Source organism: Calliphora vicina, chromosome 3, assembly GCF_958450345.1.
Source record: "Calliphora vicina chromosome 3, idCalVici1.1, whole genome shotgun sequence".
Lineage (NCBI taxonomy): Eukaryota > Metazoa > Arthropoda > Insecta > Diptera > Calliphoridae > Calliphora > Calliphora vicina.
The window spans coordinates 40,177,791-40,200,774 of NC_088782.1; the positions used below are offsets into that span (position 1 = coordinate 40,177,791).

A 22,984-nucleotide genomic window follows, 5' to 3' on the forward strand; every position below is an offset into this window, starting at 1 on the left:
TTTATTATTTATAATAGATATGCATTAAGTATGTTTTTTTTTCTTTTAACTTCATTTAATATTTTTTTTTTTTTACTTTATCATGTTAAACATTATTATTTCAAATTCAAAACGAATGAATAAAAACAATTTAATATCATAATAGTAAATCAAAACAAAACCAACAAAAATTATAATATTTCAATAATAAAGCAGCATGATTTTTTTTATACAATATAAAAACATTTTAAAATTTCGATCACACACTTATTCACTTGTGAATTTTCCTATTAAAAGAACTACTTTTTTTAATAAACAAAAAAAATACAAATTGCGTTAAATGCGCTTAAACATTTTTTTTATATATTTATAAGTTTAGTTTATAAGTTTTTGTACATATTATTGATAATAGAAGAACACAAAAAAACGCAAGTAAATCTTAACAATTACAAATAATACAAATAATAAATTCTAAATAGTGGAAAAACCTCATAAATTCTTTAGTTCAAATTTTTAATCTGTTCCCTCCTCTTTCCCATATTATTTTACAAATTATATTTGTATATGTATGTATAAATTAAAAACGTTTTAAACCGAATAAATAAATCTTATGTAAAATCTTTACTAAAAATACAATTTAAAAATGTAAATGTTGAAGATTTTTAATTGCTAGACAAAAAAAAATATACATATATTTATTTGAATATTCTTGAAACATTTTTTTTTTTTAATCAAGTCTTTAGAGTTTTTTTTAGCTGGTAAATTATTTAATCACCCCTAACGTGAAAAACATGTGAAATTTATGTTCCCATGAAATATTCATTTCCCTCGAAGGGAAAATTACTATTGTGATATTCCCCTGAAATTTTCATTCACAATTGTTGATTTTGTTCGTAACATTGTTTTTCCATCTAAAAATTTTACAACATGGGGAATTTTTTCACATGAACAAAGTTTATGAACGAAAAATGGGAAAAGGGAACATATTTCATGTGAAATGGCTTTATATATTACAATGAATAAAATGAAAATAAATAATTATTGATTCGCGATAGGGGTGAATGAATTTGAATATTTGCAAGTGAGTTGAATTCCATATAAATAATGCTGTAGCAGAAGTTTTAAGGTATGAAGAAAATCACATGGATTCTGAGGATAAAACCAAATTGAATAGAAATAATAGTTACTAGGAATCAAACGCATTCCTTACTAAATTTGAGACAGACTCTTTTGTAGAAATTCAAGTTCTTTAAGAATGTTAACAATAATTCATAGATATATCCCAGCAGTGATTTAACCTACCCTTTAGGATGACAACTAGTTCCATAACTAGCTACGTGACTAGTTATTTTAAAACGTGCATGTGCTAAGCCGGGGTTCAATTTTGGATTACAATGAGACTAATAGCTGTTCCAAAGTCGTCTACGCATTGGATTCACATACCGCTTACATAGTCAGTTACCTTATTCGCTACCTAACTGGTCACTTGAACAGCTACATAACTAGTTATTTTTACATGTATTGACCTCAAATAGTCAGGTGAAAAGAAATATAATAGACAGTTCAATAAAACTTCTGTTTTATTAAAGTGACTACACTCTAGATTACTTAGAGACATTTAAATGACATTTGTATTCACGGTAGATAATATGGGATCTATAAAGTAACCAATTGACTTCACTCTGCAGTACAATGTCAAATGACTCAAAATAGTACATAAATTGGAGTCAGCCACGTGGTCTGACATTAATGACAATTAGTGTTTATAAGGGATACATTCGCCCATGCTCTGAAAAGCGCATATCGCTTAAAATTTGCGTTTTCGATTTGAAAAAGCCAAACAGGTGTTCTGACAAACGAAAACGCTAAAAATTTTGCGTTATTAAACCGCTAGTGTATACTGAAACCAATAGCAAATCGCGTGGTTTTCATAACATGGTGAAATGCGTTTTTCAAACCGTAAGCGATTTGAAAATTCTGCGTTTTATTATTCTTAACATTGTTGTTTTCAGTTTTGTCGCCCTAGACCGACAATGGGTCAAAATGGGAAAAATATTTTTTAACCCGATTTTTTTCATTAAAAGCTATTTTTCAAAATAATTATGTCTCTATTGAATGACACGATTTGCATATAATGCTTATTTGTTAATAAATGCTGCAGTCATCTATTTATAGTAAAACCTCATCCATTTCGAGATTAGAATATTCGATTACGTATTAGAGTAAAAATCGTGATTCGGCAGTGTTATGATCCGGTTTGATTTTGTTGATTCCCGAAAGATTCAACAGTTCTCTTATACTGATTTTATACATTAAAATAAAAGTCAAGTAAAGAAATTGCATACAAATTAAAGAATAATAAATAATTACAAACAAATATCAATACCACTTAGAAAATGCACCTGATTTCATTCCGAAGAAAATTTTCGCTTTACGGAATTAATTCCATTTTCGATCGGAATGGAATTTTGTGACAGGCCTCTATATAAAATTCGGCACATACGAATACAGCTCTCTTGTTTAAACTTTAAAGTGTTTCACTGTTATCGTGACGAATATGAAAATGGTATTTGATATCGAAATAAAATGATAAATAAGTTTGTATCGTTTTCTAAAGATATAACAGATCTTTGTAATTTCTTGTCAGATATTGTAAACAATTTACCACAATAACTCATATAATTTAAAAAATTTGCTATATTTTATTTAGATCATATAAAAAGTTAACCTGAATCAGCAATATCCATAACTATTTAAAAAATAAATCACAATTAACACATAGTCCATACAATTTATGGGTCGATTATGGATGGCAACCGAACTTCTGTTGCGTTGCCAGAGGGCAACCACAAAGTTCTGGTTGCCTATCTACCTATTGAATGCATTTTTTTATAATTTAAAGAATATTCTTTATATACATATACATACATAAACATAATAGAAATTGTTAAAATAACACAAACCAACTAATTAAATGTAAATTATATAATTCAGAATTAAATAATTAAAAACTATACATACTATATATATATATAAATAATGATAAATTTATCTTGTAAGTATAAAATCGTATAAGAAAGTAAATATATATACTAAACATATGCAAACAAATCAAATTTGCTGATTGAGTTATAACATGAAATAAAAGAAAAAAATAATTAAAATAATCAATTAATTTTATTATTACAAATAATAATCGTCAATAAATCATTAAAACGCAATGATTAAATAAATTATAAAACTATATATAATAATAATAAAACTATTACCATTTAATAAAAAAAAAGAACTTGAAAAATGAGTGTATGTGAATAATAATACAAAATTATTAAATAAATAATATATAAATAAATATACATACATACATATATTTTAAAGACACAAAACTATTAATAATATTATTTGTTTTACTAGACATGACAAGCAATAAATATATTTTCCAATTACATACTGGTGCTATCAGGTAAATTGACATTAATTTCATATTTAATACCTAGGGTCATAGAGAATTATACATAGAGACGAGACACTCCGATTTGTCAAAGAAAAATACAACAAATAATATTTCTGATACAACAACAAAATACATTGTCTAGCATGTATTTTGTTGTTGCAAGAGATAGGTTTTTGACAACAGACTTAGGTTTTTGACAATTCCGTCTGGTCTCTATGTTACCCTATGCCTAGGCTAACATAGAGACGAGACGTAGTTGTCAAAAACCTAAATCTGTCTATGTATATTCCTCTATGCATACGGGCATAGTAGTAGCAACCGAAACTTTTAACCCAGGAAAGAACTTCTCGATTTAAAATAGCAACCGAACCGGATATATAGGGTCGGAAAATTATATTGTGGAAATTACAAACGGAATGACAAACTTATATATATCCTTCTCACGAAGGTGAAGGGTATAAAAATTAGATAAGGTAAAAACGAATTATTAATTAATTACTCAAAGCGTATACGTTATTTTGTTTAAGAAAATCATGTAATTGATGATAATTTAGTTTCAATTTTGGTTATAACTTGGTTATTTTTGATAGTAAAAGTTTAAAATTGTGTACACATATGTAATATGATGTAGTGAATCGAAATCAATAATAAAATCAATTTCGAATTTTTTGATGATACGTTGTTTTGCATTTTAGTTGACGATATATAGAAGGTATCCATTTAAAAAAAATGGAAAATTACAACCTGATTTTTTCACACTTGGTTATACATAGTTTGTTAAAAATACAACTTTTTGTGGAATTTTTTTCTTGTGTTTGTTGTGTAAAAAAAATCAGAGTGTAATTTTCCATATTTTTAAATGAATACCCTTATATTTTGTTAACCTACCTTTTGTATATACAAGCTGTCTCACATTTCGTTTGAAATAGTTTCAATTCCATAGTAATTATTCCGATCGATTTCGTTTTAGCTTACGTATGATTTTGTTCATAGAGTTAACTGTATTTTCGATTATAACTGTAACGAAAATTACAGCGATTATGGACGTAGGTACACCTACCCATTCTAAACTAATTTTAAACTCTTTTTGTGAAATATTGAAATAAAAATTCAAAAGCTCTGTTCCAGTACTTGCCAGATTAAAAGTCATGTTTTTTTCAGCAAAGATACAAAACACATTGAATCTGTTAAGTACCGGTATGGAGCAATAGTAAAAAGTTTTTGAAACTTCATGTTTTATTAAAAAATAAAATACAAACTACTAATTAATTTTCATATTTCTTTCTAATTTGTTTCTTATTCATTTTTCTTCCCTTACTGTAGGGATTCTTTTCAAATTTCTTCTTTTTCCTTAAATGTCTTGGCAAAGTTTTAAGCGTATTATTTTGATCTTTGCGAGCCTTTTTCTGATTAACTTTTTTGTCCAGGCGCTCTTTCATTTTAAATACTTTGCTCTTTTTTATCTGTTTTAAAGTTTTGGTTTTCTTAAAATGGTCCAATTCTTTTTTAGATTTTATATCTTCTAATGCAATTTTGGATTTCTTGTTTGAAGATTTTTTATTAACATTATCCTCATCTTCGGATTCATCATTTGCAGTAGGTTTACGTTTACGCTTGGAATTTATGTCATAGTCCATACCGGGTATAAGGTTAGCACTATTTTCAACATCATCATCCTCGACGTCTGAATTTTGTTCTGCCGCACTATCCTCCGAATCCTGAGCACGATTTACACCCAACATGTTGCTTTGAGCAGCCAAATCACCTGTAGACAATTCCACTATTTTCACTTTAACGTCATCGTCCTCATATTCATCCTCATTGACCTTATCGGCATCGGTTAGTTCTTTAAGTGGTTCAAATGATTTTTTCATATGTTGGACACCATCCTTAATTTCCTGACGTATACGTTTGCGCTCTTCTTTAAGATTGCGATCAAGCTCTTCCTGGGCACGCTTACGTCTTTCATTTTTTCTCTTACGAAAGCCTGTGAGAAATTCCCTGTTAAATAAAACCAAATGTAGGCACTGTTACAGATAATCTATTGATACTTATTTTAATTGACTTACTTTCTTTTTTGAGGATCAAAGACAATTTCCAACTTCTTTTTAGGAGTCTTTTTGCGTGCCATTTCTTATTGTTTTCAATATTTTTTAATTTTATTTATGTTTACTTTATGTAGCACATGTTATAACTGTCAAATTGAGTGTTTTTTTACTGAGAGATTTGTTATGAGTGCTTTTGCATAGTCTATACATAAGCTAATTGCTATGAAATTATTTATATTTCCTAGCATTCTGCTTTGGTTTATATACAACAATGACATTTATTATTTTATTTCGCGCCTTATTTTTTCATTAAAGTGTTGTGTTCTATATAATAATATAAATAAAAAATAAATATTTTATGCTTATTAAAGCTGTTTTTATATCACAAAGATTTTACATATAAATATATTGTTTTCAATATGGAAGTAGAGCATCTGAATACTAGTGGAGCCAATACCAGCATGGAAGAATTAAAAGTGGAGGAAGATGAAAATGTAAAAGAAACTTCCATGGAGGAGGATATATTGGGTACACAGAGCTTGTTAATGTCCGAATCAGATGAGGATGATAGAGATAATAGTATTAATAAAAACAAAAAAAGTCCACTAAAGAAAAAAAATATTTCCAAAAGAAGTAAACGCATATTGGATAGCGATGATGAGGATGGTATAGAAAACAAACAACCAGAAACAGAAGAGAATGAGGAAGTGAATCTAGCAACGAATAAAAAGAAAATTTCAACATTAATTGATTCAGATAGTGAAGTTGATGAAGAGTACAAGGATGAGGACCAGGAACAAACAGCGAAGGCATCTAGCATAGTTGATTCTGATGAAGATATTACAAAAGTAAACTTCAAACAAATAAAACAGGAACTTTATAAAAGTTCCAAACAAAAATCAAATAAAATAAAAAAAGACCCAAATTTCCGAGAAGAAGATAATACAGATACGGAGAAATCAGATTCACCAAAAACGTCCAAGGAATCAAAGAAAAAATCCAAAAAACTAAAAAAAAATAGTTCTGACTCCGAGAATACAAGAACGGAATCCAAGAAAATTTCATCTCTGGTAGATAGTGAATCATCCGGTGCCGAATCAAATTTCCGAGAAGAAGATAATACAGATACGGAGAAATCAAATTCACCAAAATCGTCCAAGGAATCAAAGAAAAAATTCAAAAAACTAAAAAAAAATAGTTCTGACTCCGAGAATACAAGAAAGGAATCCAAGAAAATTTCATCTCTGGTAGATAGTGAATCATCCGGTGCCGAATCCCAACCTGAAATTAATGATGACGATTTTGATGCTTGGGTTAATGGATCAAATATTGGAGAAAAGAATAATAACGAAGAAACTTCAAAGGGAAAAGAAAAAAAACCTAAAGTTATTAGAGTAAATATAAAAAATTTAAATGGAAGTGTTAGCTTTTGTTAACTAATTGTTTCAATTCCAATTTTAGGCTTCTGCCAAGAAGGCTTTAGACGAAATGCAAGCTATTCAAAGTGAACAACAAAGATTACATCGTGAGGCTCACATAAGGTAAGGTATCTTTTTGAAGACTAGTCAGAGTTTATATTAATTTTTATTTTTTTTATTTTTAGTATTCCTTATCACAAGCCAAAAAAGCATACATTAGATGAATTTCTAAAAAGGCGAACTATTATACAGCCACAAACATCTAGTCCAGTTTCAGCAGCAGTACAAACGAGAAGACTAAAGATGACACCAGAAGAATTAGAAGAATATGCGTAAGTTTTTAATTATACAAATTTGTTTTTCATACAAATTAAATGTGAACTTAATATGTAGTAAACTTATGGAAGAACGTGAAAAAGAAGCCACCGAATTCTTCAAGTCTGAGTCTGAGAGTGAAGAGGAGGAAGTTTTCAAAGACAATGAAGGTGTATTAGACAAAACCACAGAAATCAATCAACAAAACCAAGATAATACACCTATGGATTCATTAGATTTAGCGAATGATACTGAAATTAAACAAAATACTGATGACGCCCTTAATATTATAGCAGAAGAATTTAAAGAAAATCTAGATGGAGTACAACTAACTGAAGAGGAATTGGCCGAACTTTTGGCTGAACAGGAACAGGTAGAAGAACAGGAAATTCAGGAAAGACCTACATGTTCAAAAGTTCTAATAACAGAAGTAATTGAATTGCCTAAACTAGATATGAATACTGTTCGATTAAGTCCGATTAAGAAGCACACACCCCGGCCATCCTTGAACATTAAACAATTGCTTGCTGGGAAAAATCTTTCGGGAAGCCCCTCACTTAGTGGTGACCCTAATAAATTAATAGATTTAGAAACGGGAGATTTGATAGAAAAAAAACCAACTGGCATAGAAAATCTTATGAAACGTTTAATGGCCACAGTTAAAAATAAAAAATCGAAGACCTCGGAAGCCTGTAATATCGTTTCACTAGAAAATGGCAAGTTAGAAATATCTAAGGTCAATATAAGTGTAACAGAAACCAAAGATATTCAAAAGGAACCTAAACCGGGTGCTGCTTATTTTGAGCTAAAAAAGAATCTGAAAGAGATTATCAAAAAGAAACGCATGGATGAAATAAATAAGAAACAAGAAGACGAATTGGAATATAGTAAATGTTTAGCAGATGATGATGATGACGATGAAGAAGAGGAAGACAACGAAGACGAAGTAGAAATGGAAGTTGAAGAATATGAGCCGGAGGATAAGCCTAAAAATAAAGTTGTTATGGTAAGTTAAACCTAAATTTAATATTAAACATGCTATCTAAAATCGAGAAAATCGGACCACAAACAACTGAGATATAGGACCTGATTCAGAAACACGACCTGAAAACAATTTTAATTTTTTTTCCCAAGAAAATATTTGTCCATTAAAAATTTTCGCAAGAAATTTTTTCAACAAAAAATTTTTCTCTTGAACATAATTCTTCCACCACACATTTTATTTTACCATAAAATTCTTCTCAATATAAAAATTATATACTTGTTTTTATATAATTTTTATAAAATAAATAAAGGTTGATGATGAGGAGAATGCCCTAGTGGTCGAGGATGATGAAAACGAAGATGAGGAAGAAGAAAATGTTGTGGAAATTAACAGCGATGAAGATGATTCTGAAAATAAAGATGAAGACGAAGAAGAGGAAGAGGACGACGATGATGACGACGAAGATAACAATGACGATGACAACCATACCGAACCCGTAGAGAAATCACAACGTAAAAATCGTATTATTAAAGCATTTGATGATTCTGACGAAGAAGTAGAAGGTGATAATGATGATATCGATTTTCTAAAAACTCAACCTAGAGCTACACAACCACCTCTTTTTGATACCCAAGCTTCGGCAAAAACCTCTCAGCAAGATGAAGAAACTGAACTGCTAGCTTTGTGTTCTGGCACATTTGATGATACTCAAAAAAAAACATCCGTCAACGCCTTAATGTCACAAATTCCCCTCACGCAAAATGGTGGTAAACCTGTAAATGATGAAGAGTTAATGGAATTATGTTCGGGAACATTTGATCAGCCAGCTGATACACAGCAGCCAACACAATCCCATATAATTGCAGATAATCTTAAGGCAAAGTGCAATAAAATTGTATCCAGCGATGAAGAAAACGAAGAAGACGACCAGTTGGATAAGAACGAACAAAATAAGCAAAGAGTTAAGAAATTAACTAAAAAACTTAAGAAAAAGAAAGCAAAACTTGGTTTTTCTGATGATGAAGACGAGGAAGAGGAGGAAGAAGACATTGATGATCAAGAGCAGGAATTAAATGATGTTGATTTGGAAGAGGAAGCCGAAGAGCCGGAGACTTTCGTCGACTATGATTCTGAAGAAAATGAGGTTATAGTACAAATGACTAAAAAAGATAAAGTGAAACAAGCCCAAAACTTTGTTGAAAAAGAAGCTGAACTTTCCGAATCTGAGTGGGGCAGCGCCGACGAAGATGAAAAGAATTTGGACACATATGACATTGAATTGGGTGATGAAGACGAATTTGATAGAGAGAAATTACGAACAGAGCTGGGTCAAATTCACGCGTAAGTTTCTTAATTTATAATACCTTTCGATATGATTTTACAAAATTTTTCTCTCTTTTAGACGCAAAATGTTAGATGAGGACTTACGTGAAGTACGTAAAATTCAAGAAATGCTCTTTGAAGACGAAGAAAAGGATGGTGTTGGACGACAAAGAACTTTTAAGTGGAAAAATGCCGAAAGCGGTTTTAGCTTAGATGATGGGCGACCCTTGGAAAATGATGATGGCCAAAATGGTGATAGTGGCGACGAACTCAATGAACATCAATGGCGTAAAATACGTCACGAACGTGAACAATTTCTTAAAGAACAGGGTCTTAAGCCAGATTCTCAAGATATGTCAACGGTTTTGCCCAACACTACCATCCCGTCACTTAACAGCACAACAACGAGCTTAGTAACTACGAAAAAGTTACATATAATAACTGCCAAAAAGACTTCGGTATCCACACCAGACTCTAAAAAAGCATCACCCTTCCTTATATCGAAAGGCATTTCGTCCATGCATAAGAAAAGTGTGCGTGGTTCATTTCTAGTGCGCGACAAAGACACCCTTAATAAGTTAGCTGGTCTTACAAAAGGTACCTCATCTTCAATCGCTGCCTCTGATATGGATGATACAGCTGGTACTGTTTCCATTAAGAGCATAAAGGCCAAGAATTTTGTCTTTGCCACGCTGACGGAGGAAGAGCATGAAAATCTTAAACGTAAATCCGATGATTTGTTAAATAGTAGTAATGAAAATGGTAAAAACTTTATGAAGAAACCAAGAATTGAACCTCGTCGCGATAAATGCTTCATTGATCAACTACTATAAACGTTGATAATTGTTTGAAATCGGTTGCCTGTAAAATTATTTATTTGGTGTCATAGTTTTAGTTAAATGTATAAGAAAAGATAAGTTAATCTTTATGTATGAATTTAAAAAAATAAAATAGACAAAATCTTTTAAATCAAATATAGGACGTCCTGTTTATTTAAAACGTAAAAATTACACGGTGAAAGTTATAAAAAGTTACAATAATCAAGTCAAAGTTGAATTTTCAGCTTAAATTGTTGTGAGTGAGAAAACACACGAAGTCACAGACGAGCTGCTCTTACAAACAATGAAAATAAAATAAAAATCTGTGGGTTTCTAGACGAATCACAGTGATTCGTTTAATAAGCAAAAATATGAAGGAACTGAAATAAATAAAAATACATTTTTCTGAAAGCTTTTAAAATTTCCTGTTTCACACATTTCGAACCAAATAAATTAAAGTATATTTTGGTGAATGGTATATAAGATTCAGCACAGCCGTATATAGCTAACCGGCTCCACCGGTTTCGGTTTTTTGACAAACCGGTTTTTGTATGACGGTTAACCGGTTTTAATGAAATATATTTTCTAAAGCTCATTCAAACATATTTATGAAAAACTTAGATACCATTTTTAAAAATATTGATTTATTTTATTGAGAATTGTAGCATTTGAATTCAAAAATGCTAAATTTACATTAAATAAAAATTTAATATAATCCGGTTAACCGTTTTTTTTGAAGACAAAAACCGAAACCGCTTAACCGTTTTTTAAAGACAATAATCGAAACCGGTTTTTTCAAAAACACAATTTTTCGGTTAAACTGAAAAAGGTTTTTTTTTTGGACACTATAATTTGGGTGTTGCAACAATAAACGAAGGGTTGTACAAAGCTAGGGCGCACTGTAGTTTTATAGAATTAAAAAAAAACGCCTCTAAACAGGGTAAACATAGTCGCACAGCTGATTATTTTTTATATATCAACTTTGAAAGTTAGAAAGAGTAAAACAAATACATAATGCCTGTTGTTATTGTAGTCTATTGTTGTTGGTATAAAACTGGTGTTACCTTGTAAATGCTCATTTGTGTATTTCTGTATGCCAATTACAATTCTATTCGCAATTTATATACACACAATAAAATTTTTAATTAAATTTTCATAAATTACCATAAATATAATTGTTATAAAACATACCACTGGAAACATACAACAAAATATCTACACATTTCGTGAAGAACAACAATCCATGTATGCCGGCTATGAGAAATCAATTCTAATCTATTCTCCAAAATATACCTAATCAATGCTGAACGATTGCAAAAGAACTTCCACACCAACATAAAATACAGTAAAAATTGATTATTAATGAAGACTTGGTATTAAAATTTAAAGAGTAAATACAAAAAAAAATTGATCATTTGTATAACTAACGTTAAGGTGTTTGGAAGAACTTTCTTTTGTTTATACTATACCCATAAAAATTGTCTCTAGCTATTGTGTGTGGCGAATGTCCGGGGAATAAATAAATTATTGAAAGTTCAAAGTTGAACTTTGTACTGTAAATATTACAGTAAGAAATAATATAAATTTGTATATTAAACAAAGGAATTATAAATAATGGTGGCTTCTTCGAAATTAAGTCAAGTATTTACATATGAATCATGGGTACATGCTGTATCTGGAGCTGCTGTAAGTACAGATTTACATATTTATCTAAATACATACTTATTAATTAAATTTAATTTATAGGGTGGCTGCATAGCTATGTCAACCTTTTATCCATTGGATACCGTACGTTCCCGTTTACAATGTAAGTTTATGAGTGCAAGTACCAAAATTCCCTCTTTTTTAATCAAAATCTCTGCGGAGTCTCAAGATATGTTACTGTTATAAAGACAATTTTGATTAAAATTACCGTTCTAAAGTATTTAAGAATTTATTGAAATCTACAAATCAGGTTCTAATTGTCTTAAAGTTGAAATGTACTTAAACAAGGTCTATTTTGGAGGCATGTGGTCCTCGCAGTAATACAAATTTTAGATTTTTTTTATTTTAAATGAAGTAAACTCTGTAAATATTTAAAAAAAAAATTTTGGACATTAAAGTCAAAATCCAAACTTAAATTCAATAACACCTCTTCTATGGCCATGGTAAACTTTATAAAAATCGGACTATCGGCTTAAAAATTAAAGATTTATTTTACCTTTAATAATAAACAATTTAATTCAAGTTTTAACATTTACGCTTTTTCAGTGGAAGATCCCGATAAAACCGGAGAGGCACGCAGTACCATGAAAGTCATCAAGGAAATTGTATTGGGCGAAGGATTCCAATCGTTATATCGTGGTTTGGGACCGGTTTTACAAAGTTTATGCATTTCAAACTTTGTCTACTTCTACACGTTCCACACTTTAAAGGCAATAACCAGCGGTGGTGATAAAAAACAACAAAGTGCCCTAAAGGATTTAATGTTGGGCGCCATAGCTGGCATCATTAACGTTTTTTCAACCACACCATTTTGGGTTGTTAATACCAGATGCCGTATGCGTGATGTGGCCGGCACTTCGGATGAAGTAAATAAATACTACAAAAGTCTTCTCTCCGGTTTACAGTATGTAGCTAAAACAGAAGGCGTTAAGGGTTTATGGTCTGGTACAATACCATCGTTGATCCTAGTGTCAAATCCTTCATTACAGTTTATGATGTACGAGCTTTTAAAGCGAAATTTAATTAAGTTTTCCGGTAGAACGGAAATTTCCAGTTTAGGATATTTCTTAATTGGTGCTGCAGCTAAAGCTTTTGCAACGGTGTTAACCTATCCACTGCAATTGGTACAAACAAAACAAAGACATCGTTCGAAGCATGGCAGTGGTCCTTCAACCTCAAAACAAGCTGCTGGTACACAGGAAATTGGCATGATTCAAATGATACTGGATATAATTAAACATCAAGGCTTTAGAGGGCTATTCCGTGGCATGGAGGCAAAAATTTTACAAACTGTCTTAACAGCCGCCTTAATGTTTATGGCGTACGAGAAAATTAATAATACCGTTGGTCTACTCCTTAAAAAAACCCCTGCCAAAGTTATGTAAAAATAATAATGCCCCTGGAAGTGGTTGAAGAAATTTTAGTCAATAATAATAAGGTTACGGATGGGAATGTTGTACATTCCAATAGATTTACTATTAAACTTACATGTGTATGTACATATGTAACTTCAAACATTAGTAAATGTTTAAAAATTTAAAGCATTTCGTATTTTTTTTTAATTGATAACGAAAAATAATTTATTGAGAAAGAAATAATAAACATTAATCTTAGTTTTGAAAATATAAAATTTATTTGTTCAGAATTTTATTTGGATTATTTAACCAGATTCTGTTATATCTAAAAATAGATAAATTCTGGATTACTATTCCTACATTAGATTTAATTTTAAGTATTATTTATATAATACTGCCTAAAACTAACGTTTTCAGATATATGTATATCGGAATAGGTATAAACCCATAAAAACTAAGCAATTCAGATTTTGTTTAAGTTTTATTTACATTATCTTCGCTTACACTAGATAAATTATTTTCAATTTCCGGCTCCGTCGATTTATTGTCATTCTCTTCCAGCGTGGTAGCAACAACTTCATTTTTCTTCTCCATGCTTTTATTTGTGGTCTCCGACTCCTTATCATTATTTTCCTTCTCAGTTTTGTTATCTTCCTTATTATATTCCTGATTAACTCTAGCTAATTCAACTAAATTGTATTTTTTCATTGCCATATAATCATCCACGACTGTAAGGCAACATAAACCCTTAATAACTTCCACCACCAATGATCTCTTAGCATGTTTCAAATCGACTTTGTTTTTAATATTTTTGGCGTGTATTAAGTCCGCTATCTCTCGTATCATTTGGTCACGATTTATGTCGTTATTAAATCTTTTATTAAATACTATGGAAAATGTTGTAGGTTCCTTGAGGAAATACTTGTCACATAATTGTCCTGCGGTATTTACAATATCTTTATCGTTGGCTTTGCACACGGCATCTATGGGCACTAAACGTAGCAAATGCCGTGTTTTTTGTTGTTTTGTCTCCGCTATGTCCTTGACAATATGCCCTCCAATTGCTACAGGATCATCAAGGGTTGTTTTAATGAAGACGCAATTTGAAGCTCCCGTATCAACTACTTGAAAGCGACGTTTGGCTGAAGATTTTGTTTTCAATTGTGTTGCATTGATTTGCTTTTGTAACTCATCAGCTATGTCTTCATTAGCTGGCTCTTCTGCGCTTTGCTGAGACTTCTCAGCATCCACATCTTTATGGTCATCTTCTTCCGGGCCATACAATTCGTTGGCATACTGATTTAGAATATTATAACATTCCCGTACACAGTCTTTTTCATTAAAATTGCAGGTAGCTAGGAAACCTTTATGACCGACTTCCAAGTATTGCTTTCTATTGGACTGATAGAATTTCTTTTTATATTGAAATTTTTGTTTTTTTGCCGGTGGTGCACTCATTTTTTATTTTATTTTGTGTGAATTTTAAAAGTGAGGTTGGAATGTTTTGTTATTTCTTGAACATATGAAAAAAGCATTGCCAGGTGGAAATTTATGTGTATTCCAAGAAATAAATGGGTTCTACAACAGAAATTACGAAAATCGTGTTCAATACCGGACATGGTTAACAAATATACACTATTTATACATAAATATATTATTTAGTATAAAATTATTATTATATATTTATATAATTTCAAAAAGTTAGATTTTCGGAGACTACGACTGAATGCCGAGATAAAAAAAATAGAAAATATCAAATTGTTATTTATGCGTGTAATATTTGTGGTATATGGGTCCGAATAAAGAGCCTATTTTACAGTTTGTTTTTAAATTTCGTAAACCTACAGAAGTGAACGAAAAAATGGTATTCTTAAAGTTAAATCGTAAATGTCGATTGGAAAGTGCCTGAGTTACGGTAGTATACTTTTGTTTGTTGGTATCTCGATGAAAGAACAGTCTTGTGACTGTCCCACGCTTAGCAAATTTGTTAACGCCAAATGTGCGCCTGAACTCTCTTTGGACAGAAATGACAGACTCCAATGCGTGATAGCGGGGCGCAATACAAATTTTGGTTTCATCATCCCAATCGTCATCATTAAATTGTTCCATTAAATTTATTTATTCTATTAACATTTTCTTTTATATTATATCAGTGTAAATCGCAGTTGTGGACACGAATATAATTTATGATTTTTATTATTTATTTATTAGTTCCATAATAAAAATACATTGATGACAATAGTATATTGTGCTGAATATAATTTCTGCTGAATGGGTTATACATACATTCTTGCCAAATGTGAAAGTTTTCAAATTATCTGAAATTAGTGTTGCCATTGGCAAATTACCAGACTATAAATTAACGATAGTGAAGTTGGCTGTAGTTTATTTATCTATTTGAACGAAGTTGGCTGTAAATCATTTACAAGAATTGAACGAAAAATTTCCAGTGTGCATTCACTTTATTCTCAACCGGCAAAGCAGAATCATCTAATATTTCTTTAAGGAAATTTTGGTACCAAGATGGCGTAGCGTTATAAAAAAGCGCTAAGCAATTGTACAGTCCCTGATAAAAGACTATTTTAATCTGCAAGCATCCTAGTTTTTCGAAAGATTAATGACTCTTGAAATAGGATAAAGGTAATATACACAATTCAATGAAGTAGTTATTGGTAGTATTTTATATAGTAAATGAAATTATGCACGATGTATCTCCAGGGTCATAGAAATCTCTATGCTTTGGTCGCAATTTTTGACGTGCAATATTAAATACTGTTCATTTGCATCGTTAGGTGATACTGAAGCTCATCTGCACTACTATCACCATGGAATTACGAGGACAGGACAAATTTTTAATAAAAAATATATATCTTAACCTAGAAATATAGAGTTGTTTTCAGTTCTAACCTTAAATTTTTCGGTATTTGTCAATTGCAGATTGCTTTATAGAATTGAATAAGAAAAAAAAACAGAATGTATTTATATAATCTGACTCTACAAAAAGCCACTGGCATTACACATGCTGTCCATGGAAATTTTTCGGGCAGCAAACAGCAAGAAGTTTTAATATCACGTGGCAAGTCATTGGAACTTGTTAGGCCTGATTCGAATACCGGCAAAGTACATACCGTACTGTCGACTGAGGTATTTGGATGTGTTAGATCTTTGATGTCATTCCGTTTAACTGGTGGCACTAAAGGTAAGCAGTTTATCCTCGACTGTGTAGAAGAGTCTATTATTTAAGCACAAATCCCTATTGAGATTTCATAGTAAATTCTGGAATTTCAGTAAGTCTTTATAAAAACGACTAAGTGCTAGATAATATATGAAATCTTGGCGTCGCATTTGATGTGATTCATTTAATATCATATTGAACTGAAACTTCGAGATACAAATTATTATACATATGTATAAATATTTTATCAATTGACCGAACAAAGTTCAGATTATAATTTTCCAAATTTTTATAATTGAATTTTAGACTATATTGTTGTGGGAACTGATTCTGGTCGCATTGTAATTTTGGAATATAATCCATCTAAAAACTGTTTGGATAAGGTGCATCAAGAAACCTTTGGTAAATCAGGATGTCGCCGTATAGTACCGGGCCAATACTTGGCAATAGATCCAAAAGGTCGTGCTGTTATGATTGGAGCTGTAGAAAAACAAAAGTTAGCCTATATTCTCAATAGAGATGCCCAAGCACGTTTGACTATTTCGTCGCCACTAGAAGCACACAAATCAAATACATTCACATACCACATGGTAGGAGTTGATGTAGGATTTGATAATCCCATGTTTGCTTGTTTGGAAATTGATTACGAAGAGGCTGATAATGATCCATCAGGTAAGATTTCATTTAAATTAAACGATTGATTATTAATTGCACTTATTAGACATGTCGGATTTAAGGATCACTTACCTATTTATTGACTTTGGCTAAGTGCAAGATAAACTATACTAAGCATCTGAACCATTGGTATTTGTATTCAATTCTTTGCAAATACTTCACTGATATGTTGCTTACATTTTAATTTTAAAAACTTTCAATATGAATTATAATAGGGAAAATCAAATTAATAGGTATTTACATTTTAATAGCATATATAGAGTACTTTCATTTGTATAAATTCTGCGACGGAACTTTTTTCTGTTTGGTATTACAATATTGCACTTACTAGACATGCCAGTTTTTTGGATTATTTACCAATCATTGACTTTGGCTAAGTGCAAGATAAATGTGTCTGCAAAGCTTCTGAACCATTGGTATTTGTATTCAATTCTTTGCAAATACTTCACTGATATGTCGCTTACAATATTAATATTAATTTCCCAGTATTATCAAAATAGAAATTAGAGTTTTATAGCTAAATTACTCTCTTCATAAGTTTTCGACAAAATATTAACTGATCATATTCATTAAAATTAGCTGAGATGAAATGATCTCTAAATATTCCTCAAAGATTAATATATTACTACAAAAATGAACTCTTAGGAAATAATAGTGCAGGGTTAATTTACGTGAACATTTTTATTAATTAGAAAATATACTTATTTAAACTTTATTTCTTTGTTTTTTTTAGGCGATGCTGCTGAACGTACACAACAAACGCTGACATTTTATGAATTGGATTTGGGTCTAAATCATGTGGTACGTAAATACTCGGAGCCGTTGGAGGAACACGCAAATTTCCTAATTTCTGTACCCGGCGGCAATGATGGGCCTTCAGGCGTACTAATTTGCTCCGAAAACTATTTGACCTACAAAAATTTGGGTGATCAACACGATATACGTTGTCCTATACCCCGTCGTCGCAATGATTTAGATGATCCAGAACGTGGCATGATATTCATATGTTCTGCTACACATCGTACAAAGAGCATGTATTTCTTTTTGGTTCAAACCGAACAGGGAGACATATTCAAAGTAACTTTGGAGACAGATGACGATGTAGTGTCTGAAATAAAATTGAAATATTTCGATACAGTACCACCAGCCGTCTCTATGTGTGTTTTAAAGACTGGATTTCTATTTGTTGCATGCGAATTTGGCAACCAGTAAGTATTTTTTTTTTTAAGAAATGTCTCATATTACAGAGATTTAATTAGATTATGTTTTTCTTTTGTATAGTTACTTGTATCAAATTGCTCATTTGGGCGATGATGATGACGAACCAGAATTTAGTTCGGCTATGCCCTTGGAGGAGGGTGAAACGTTTTTCTTTGCTCCCAGACCTTTGAAGAATTTGGTTATGGTAGATGAAATGCCCTCATTTTCGCCCATTATATCATCACAAGTTGCTGACTTGGCCAACGAAGATACTCCCCAATTATATGTTTTATGTGGTCGTGGTCCCAGATCTTCTTTGCGTGTGCTACGCCACGGTTTAGAAGTATCTGAGATGGCTGTTTCTGAACTACCTGGTAATCCAAATGCCGTATGGACAGTTAAAAAACGTGTTGATGGTAAGTCTTTTTTTATATCTAAAAAATAAATTTGATTTGACTGGCAGTCTATAATATACATACATATATTAAGAAAATGCAAACAATTTGAAATGTAACTTATTCTAATTTCCAATTTGTTTGCATTTTGTGCCTATATTTGTTTGGTGTCGTTATAACTTTTATAATACTCGTTCTATATCATATTACACTCTCCTCTGGCTGTGTACAATTTGTTTAATAAAAACTGGTGATTTTTAATTTTATCATAAAAATCCATATTTTTTTTTTCTACTATCAATACAAAAAAAGCATCATATTTTGTGCAAAAAAAGGAATCAAACACCAGTTCTTTTTATTATTTCAGGCGCTTGAACTCTTGTGTGCTGAATAAAAGCCGAGTGGTTTTGAGATTAAAAATGCAAATAAATGCAAAATTAAACCCCAACCCACAGACACACGTACACACAAGAGTGTGTCTAGTGTTTAAAAGAGTTGTTTGCACACACAAATCAAAACTTCCCTCTCTACTACTTCTTTATATTAAATCAAAAATATATTTAAACCAGTTACTCAAATATAGGTAAGGCAACATTTCCATAAAATTAAAAAAAAAATTAACATTAATTCAGATATAAGCTGTGCAAAAAACAAGATACAGGCACAGATACTACACTATATATAAGCGATATTATACTAACATGATAATGGAGTGAGAGAGAGCATAAACTGTTTTTGATTATAAATGATGTGATTTATCACCGTGTTTCAGCTGAATTTCTTTGATTTTAACTTTGATATCTGATTATATTCAAAAACAATAATGTTCCTCTTAACCAAGAACCTTTTATTTTGAGAGTTTGTAAGAATGTGTAATTAAAATGTATTTCTTTCTTTTTCGTCTTTTATTCTTTCCCTATTCTATAGATGAATTTGATGCCTATATTATAGTATCATTTGTAAATGCTACATTGGTATTGAGTATTGGCGAAACAGTAGAGGAAGTAACCGATAGCGGTTTTCTGGGTACCACACCCACTTTGTGTTGCGCTTCGTTGGGCGAAGACGCTCTAGTGCAGGTATATCCCGATGGTATACGTCACATACGTTCTGATAAACGTGTTAATGAATGGCGAGCTCCCGGCAAAAAATCTATAACCAAATGTGCCGTCAATCAAAGGCAGGTTGTTATAACATTGTCGGGTCGTGAATTGGTCTATTTTGAAATGGATGCTGTAAGTATATTTTTATATATAATTTAATAAAGCTACACAACAGATATGCAAAATTCGAATTTGTAAAAAAAAAGTATATCAAAGTAATTTAGTTTTGGTTGATTTACAAATATGTATGAACTTTGCATATTGTGTTTATTTTTTCATCAATTAAAAAGAAAAATATTACCCTGATGACACAAACACCATAAAGAACAATCGTGTTGAGACACTATGTGTCCTGCAGTGCTGAGTTTTATTTTTTTCTTAATATTTTTTTATATATATTTTCTTGACGTTTTTTTATTTTCAAAATACTAATAATTTTGTTTTTTTTCTTGTAGACTGGCGAACTCAATGAATATACTGAACGCTCTGAAATGCCAGCTGAAATAATGTGCATGGCCTTGGGTACTGTTCCCGAAGGTGAACAACGTTCCTGGTTCTTAGCCGTTGGTTTATCTGACAATACTGTGCGCATTATTTCGCTAGATCCCAATGACTGTTTAACACCCTGTTCCATGCAGGCATTACCCTCACCAGCAGAATCTCTGTGCTTAGTTGAAATGGGTCACACGGAAAGCTCAACGAGTGCCAATGATGAACCAAACGAACGCACTAATGTTGCCTCAAAGGGTGGCACCATATACTTGAATATTGGTCTCAGCAACGGTGTATTGTTGCGTACAGTTTTGGATCCTGTCACAGGAGATTTGGCAGATACGCGTACTCGTTATTTGGGCTCAAGACCAGTTAAACTATTCCGTATTCGTATGCAAGGCTCAGAAGCAGTATTGGCAATGTCCAGTCGTTCCTGGCTGTCGTACTATTATCAAAATCGTTTCCATTTAACACCCCTATCCTATGAGACCTTGGAATATGCTTCTGGTTTTTCGAGTGAACAGTGTAGTGAAGGCATTGTGGCCATTTCAACAAATACACTTCGTATTTTAGCTTTGGAAAAACTTGGTGCCGTGTTTAACCAAGTTTCATTTGGTTTAGAATATACACCAAGAACATTTGTCATACATCCTGATACAGGCCGCATGATTATTGCCGAAACGGATCATAATGCATACACGGAGGAAACTAAAAATGCCCGTAAGCAACAGATGGCTGAAGAAATGCGAATGGCAGCTGGTGATGAAGAGCGAGAGTTGGCCAACGAAATGGCTAATGCATTTATAAATGAAGTCTTACCCGAAGATATATTTTCTGCGCCAAAGGCTGGTGTAGGCTTGTGGGCCTCTCAAATAAGGGCTCTAGATCCCATTCAGGGGCAAACTCTGTTTAAGATACCTTTAACTCAAAATGAAGCCATTATGTCGATGGCTATTTTGAAGTTTTCTGTGGCCCAAGATGGTCGCTACTATTTAGCAGTGGGTATAGCTAAAGAACTGCTGTTGAATCCTCGCATTACCAATGGTGGTTTCATTGATATTTACAAAATCGATCCCACCTGTTCCCAATTGGATTTCATGCATCGGACCGAACTGGAAGAAGTACCTGGAGCACTTTGTGGTTTTCAAGGTCGTCTGTTGGCCGGTTGTGGTCGAATTTTGCGAATTTATGATTTGGGCAAGAAAAAACTTTTACGGAAATGTGAAAATAAACATATACCCTATCAAATTGTCAACATACAGGCCATGGGTCATCGCGTTTATGCCTCAGATGTTCAAGAATCTATATTCTTTATACGCTACAAAAGGGCAGAAAATCAACTGATCATATTTGCCGACGATACACATCCCAGATGGGTGACAGCTACAACACTGTTGGATTATGATACCATAGCAATCGGTGATAAGTTTGGCAACATGAGCATACAACGTTTACCACATTCCGTGACGGACGATGTAGACGAAGATCCGACAGGCACAAAATCCTTATGGGATCGCGGTCTCCTTTCGGGCGCTTCTCAAAAAGCCGAAAACATTTCAACCTTTCACGTTGGTGAGATCTTAATGTCGCTGCAAAAGTCCACCCTTATACCGGGTGGTTCGGAGGCCATGATTTATACCACTCTTAGTGGTACAGTTGGTGCATTTGTACCCTTTACAAGTCGCGAGGATTTCGATTTTTTCCAACATCTTGAAATGCACATGCGCAATGAGAATCCTCCGTTGTGTGGCCGAGATCATCTCAGCTATCGTAGTGCTTACTATCCGGTCAAGAATGTAATTGATGGTGATCTGTGCGAACAGTATTTATCCATAGATCCGTCTAAGCAAAAATCTATTGCGGCCGATATGTTCCGTACTCCAAATCAAGTTTGCAAGAAATTGGAAGACATTAGAACGCGCTATGCTTTCTAAGGGAAGTTGGAGTGGTGTAATTATATATTGTTAAGGTAAGTTAAAAAAAAAACATAATTATAACCTTCAACATGAGTGAGCGGTAATATAATCAGCCCAATTATGAATAATAAATTCCCTGGGAGTTTTTCACATTGTATTTGAATGGGAAAAATGAGAAAAGGGAAAAAACTCCCGGGGAATTTTTATTCATAATTGGGCTGAATATTTTTCACTCATGATAAAGGTAAAGGGAATAAAAAGGGTCATTCTAACACTAAACAAATAAATGTCTGTTGTTGTTGTTGAGCAACTGTCACTAGCTTGTCTTAGTTGTTTATGAATGACCCAATTCCAATGTGTAGCTGTTGTTTATTTTGTGATGACTAAAGTATTTACCTTGGGACACCTATGAGTTGTTCTATGATTCGTGTAAAATGTTTTAAAACTGACAACAAAACATATCGCTTAGCTAATTTCTTTGATGTAAAATTAAAATAATAAATTATGATCATTTTAATAATATAATTTATTTGTTTCTCCTTTTCAGCTTATTTGTGTACGTACTTGTAGTTTTAACTTGTAGTATGTTAGAAAACCAAGGATAGAAGATCCAAAATTGTTGATTTATG

At 31.9% G+C, this 22,984-nt stretch overlaps 5 protein-coding genes across 6 annotated transcripts; 3 read left to right on the forward strand and 2 right to left on the reverse strand.

Annotated features, from left to right (window-relative positions):
* Window positions 1–4,651: 4,651 nt before the first annotated feature.
* On the reverse strand, window positions 4,652–5,642 carry vito (nucleolar protein viriato). Its single transcript, XM_065503758.1, has 2 exons — window positions 5,503–5,642; window positions 4,652–5,434 (listed from the first exon to the last, which is right to left on the reverse strand). Exons 1-2 carry the CDS (start codon window positions 5,562–5,564, stop codon window positions 4,699–4,701), a joined length of 798 nt encoding a protein of 265 aa, XP_065359830.1. The 5' UTR covers window positions 5,565–5,642; the 3' UTR covers window positions 4,652–4,698.
* Window positions 5,643–5,898: 256 nt separating this feature from the next.
* Claspin (claspin) lies at window positions 5,899–10,428 on the forward strand. The gene is made up of 6 exons (XM_065505767.1): window positions 5,899–6,875; window positions 6,943–7,022; window positions 7,085–7,231; window positions 7,293–8,220; window positions 8,510–9,540; window positions 9,602–10,428. The coding sequence occupies exons 1-6, from the start codon at window positions 5,901–5,903 to the stop codon at window positions 10,353–10,355; spliced, it is 3,915 nt and encodes a 1,304-aa protein (XP_065361839.1). The 5' UTR covers window positions 5,899–5,900; the 3' UTR covers window positions 10,356–10,428.
* A 994-nt stretch (window positions 10,429–11,422) lies between these two features.
* PMP34 (Peroxisomal Membrane Protein 34) lies at window positions 11,423–13,674 on the forward strand. Its single transcript, XM_065503273.1, has 3 exons — window positions 11,423–12,026; window positions 12,087–12,147; window positions 12,591–13,674. Exons 1-3 carry the CDS (start codon window positions 11,955–11,957, stop codon window positions 13,427–13,429), a joined length of 972 nt encoding a protein of 323 aa, XP_065359345.1. The 5' UTR covers window positions 11,423–11,954; the 3' UTR covers window positions 13,430–13,674.
* On the reverse strand, window positions 13,655–14,873 carry LOC135953387 (THUMP domain-containing protein 1 homolog). The gene has a single exon (XM_065503272.1). It carries the CDS (start codon window positions 14,855–14,857, stop codon window positions 13,874–13,876), a length of 984 nt encoding a protein of 327 aa, XP_065359344.1. The 5' UTR covers window positions 14,858–14,873; the 3' UTR covers window positions 13,655–13,873.
* A 985-nt stretch (window positions 14,874–15,858) lies between these two features.
* Window positions 15,859–22,974, forward strand: Sf3b3 (splicing factor 3b subunit 3). Of its 2 annotated transcripts, XM_065505358.1 has the most exons (8): window positions 15,862–16,039; window positions 16,337–16,598; window positions 16,881–17,246; window positions 17,983–18,457; window positions 18,531–18,865; window positions 19,772–20,079; window positions 20,403–22,408; window positions 22,903–22,974. In XM_065505358.1, the coding sequence occupies exons 2-7, from the start codon at window positions 16,373–16,375 to the stop codon at window positions 22,371–22,373; spliced, it is 3,681 nt and encodes a 1,226-aa protein (XP_065361430.1). In that variant the 5' UTR covers window positions 15,862–16,039; window positions 16,337–16,372; the 3' UTR covers window positions 22,374–22,408; window positions 22,903–22,974. The 2 variants fall into 2 exon arrangements, 1 of the variants encoding a protein (XP_065361430.1); XR_010576281.1 differs by lacking the exons at window positions 20,403–22,408; window positions 22,903–22,974 and adding an exon at window positions 19,212–19,427 and having other exon boundaries at window positions 15,859–16,039; window positions 19,772–19,907.
* Window positions 22,975–22,984: the final 10 nt, after the last annotated feature.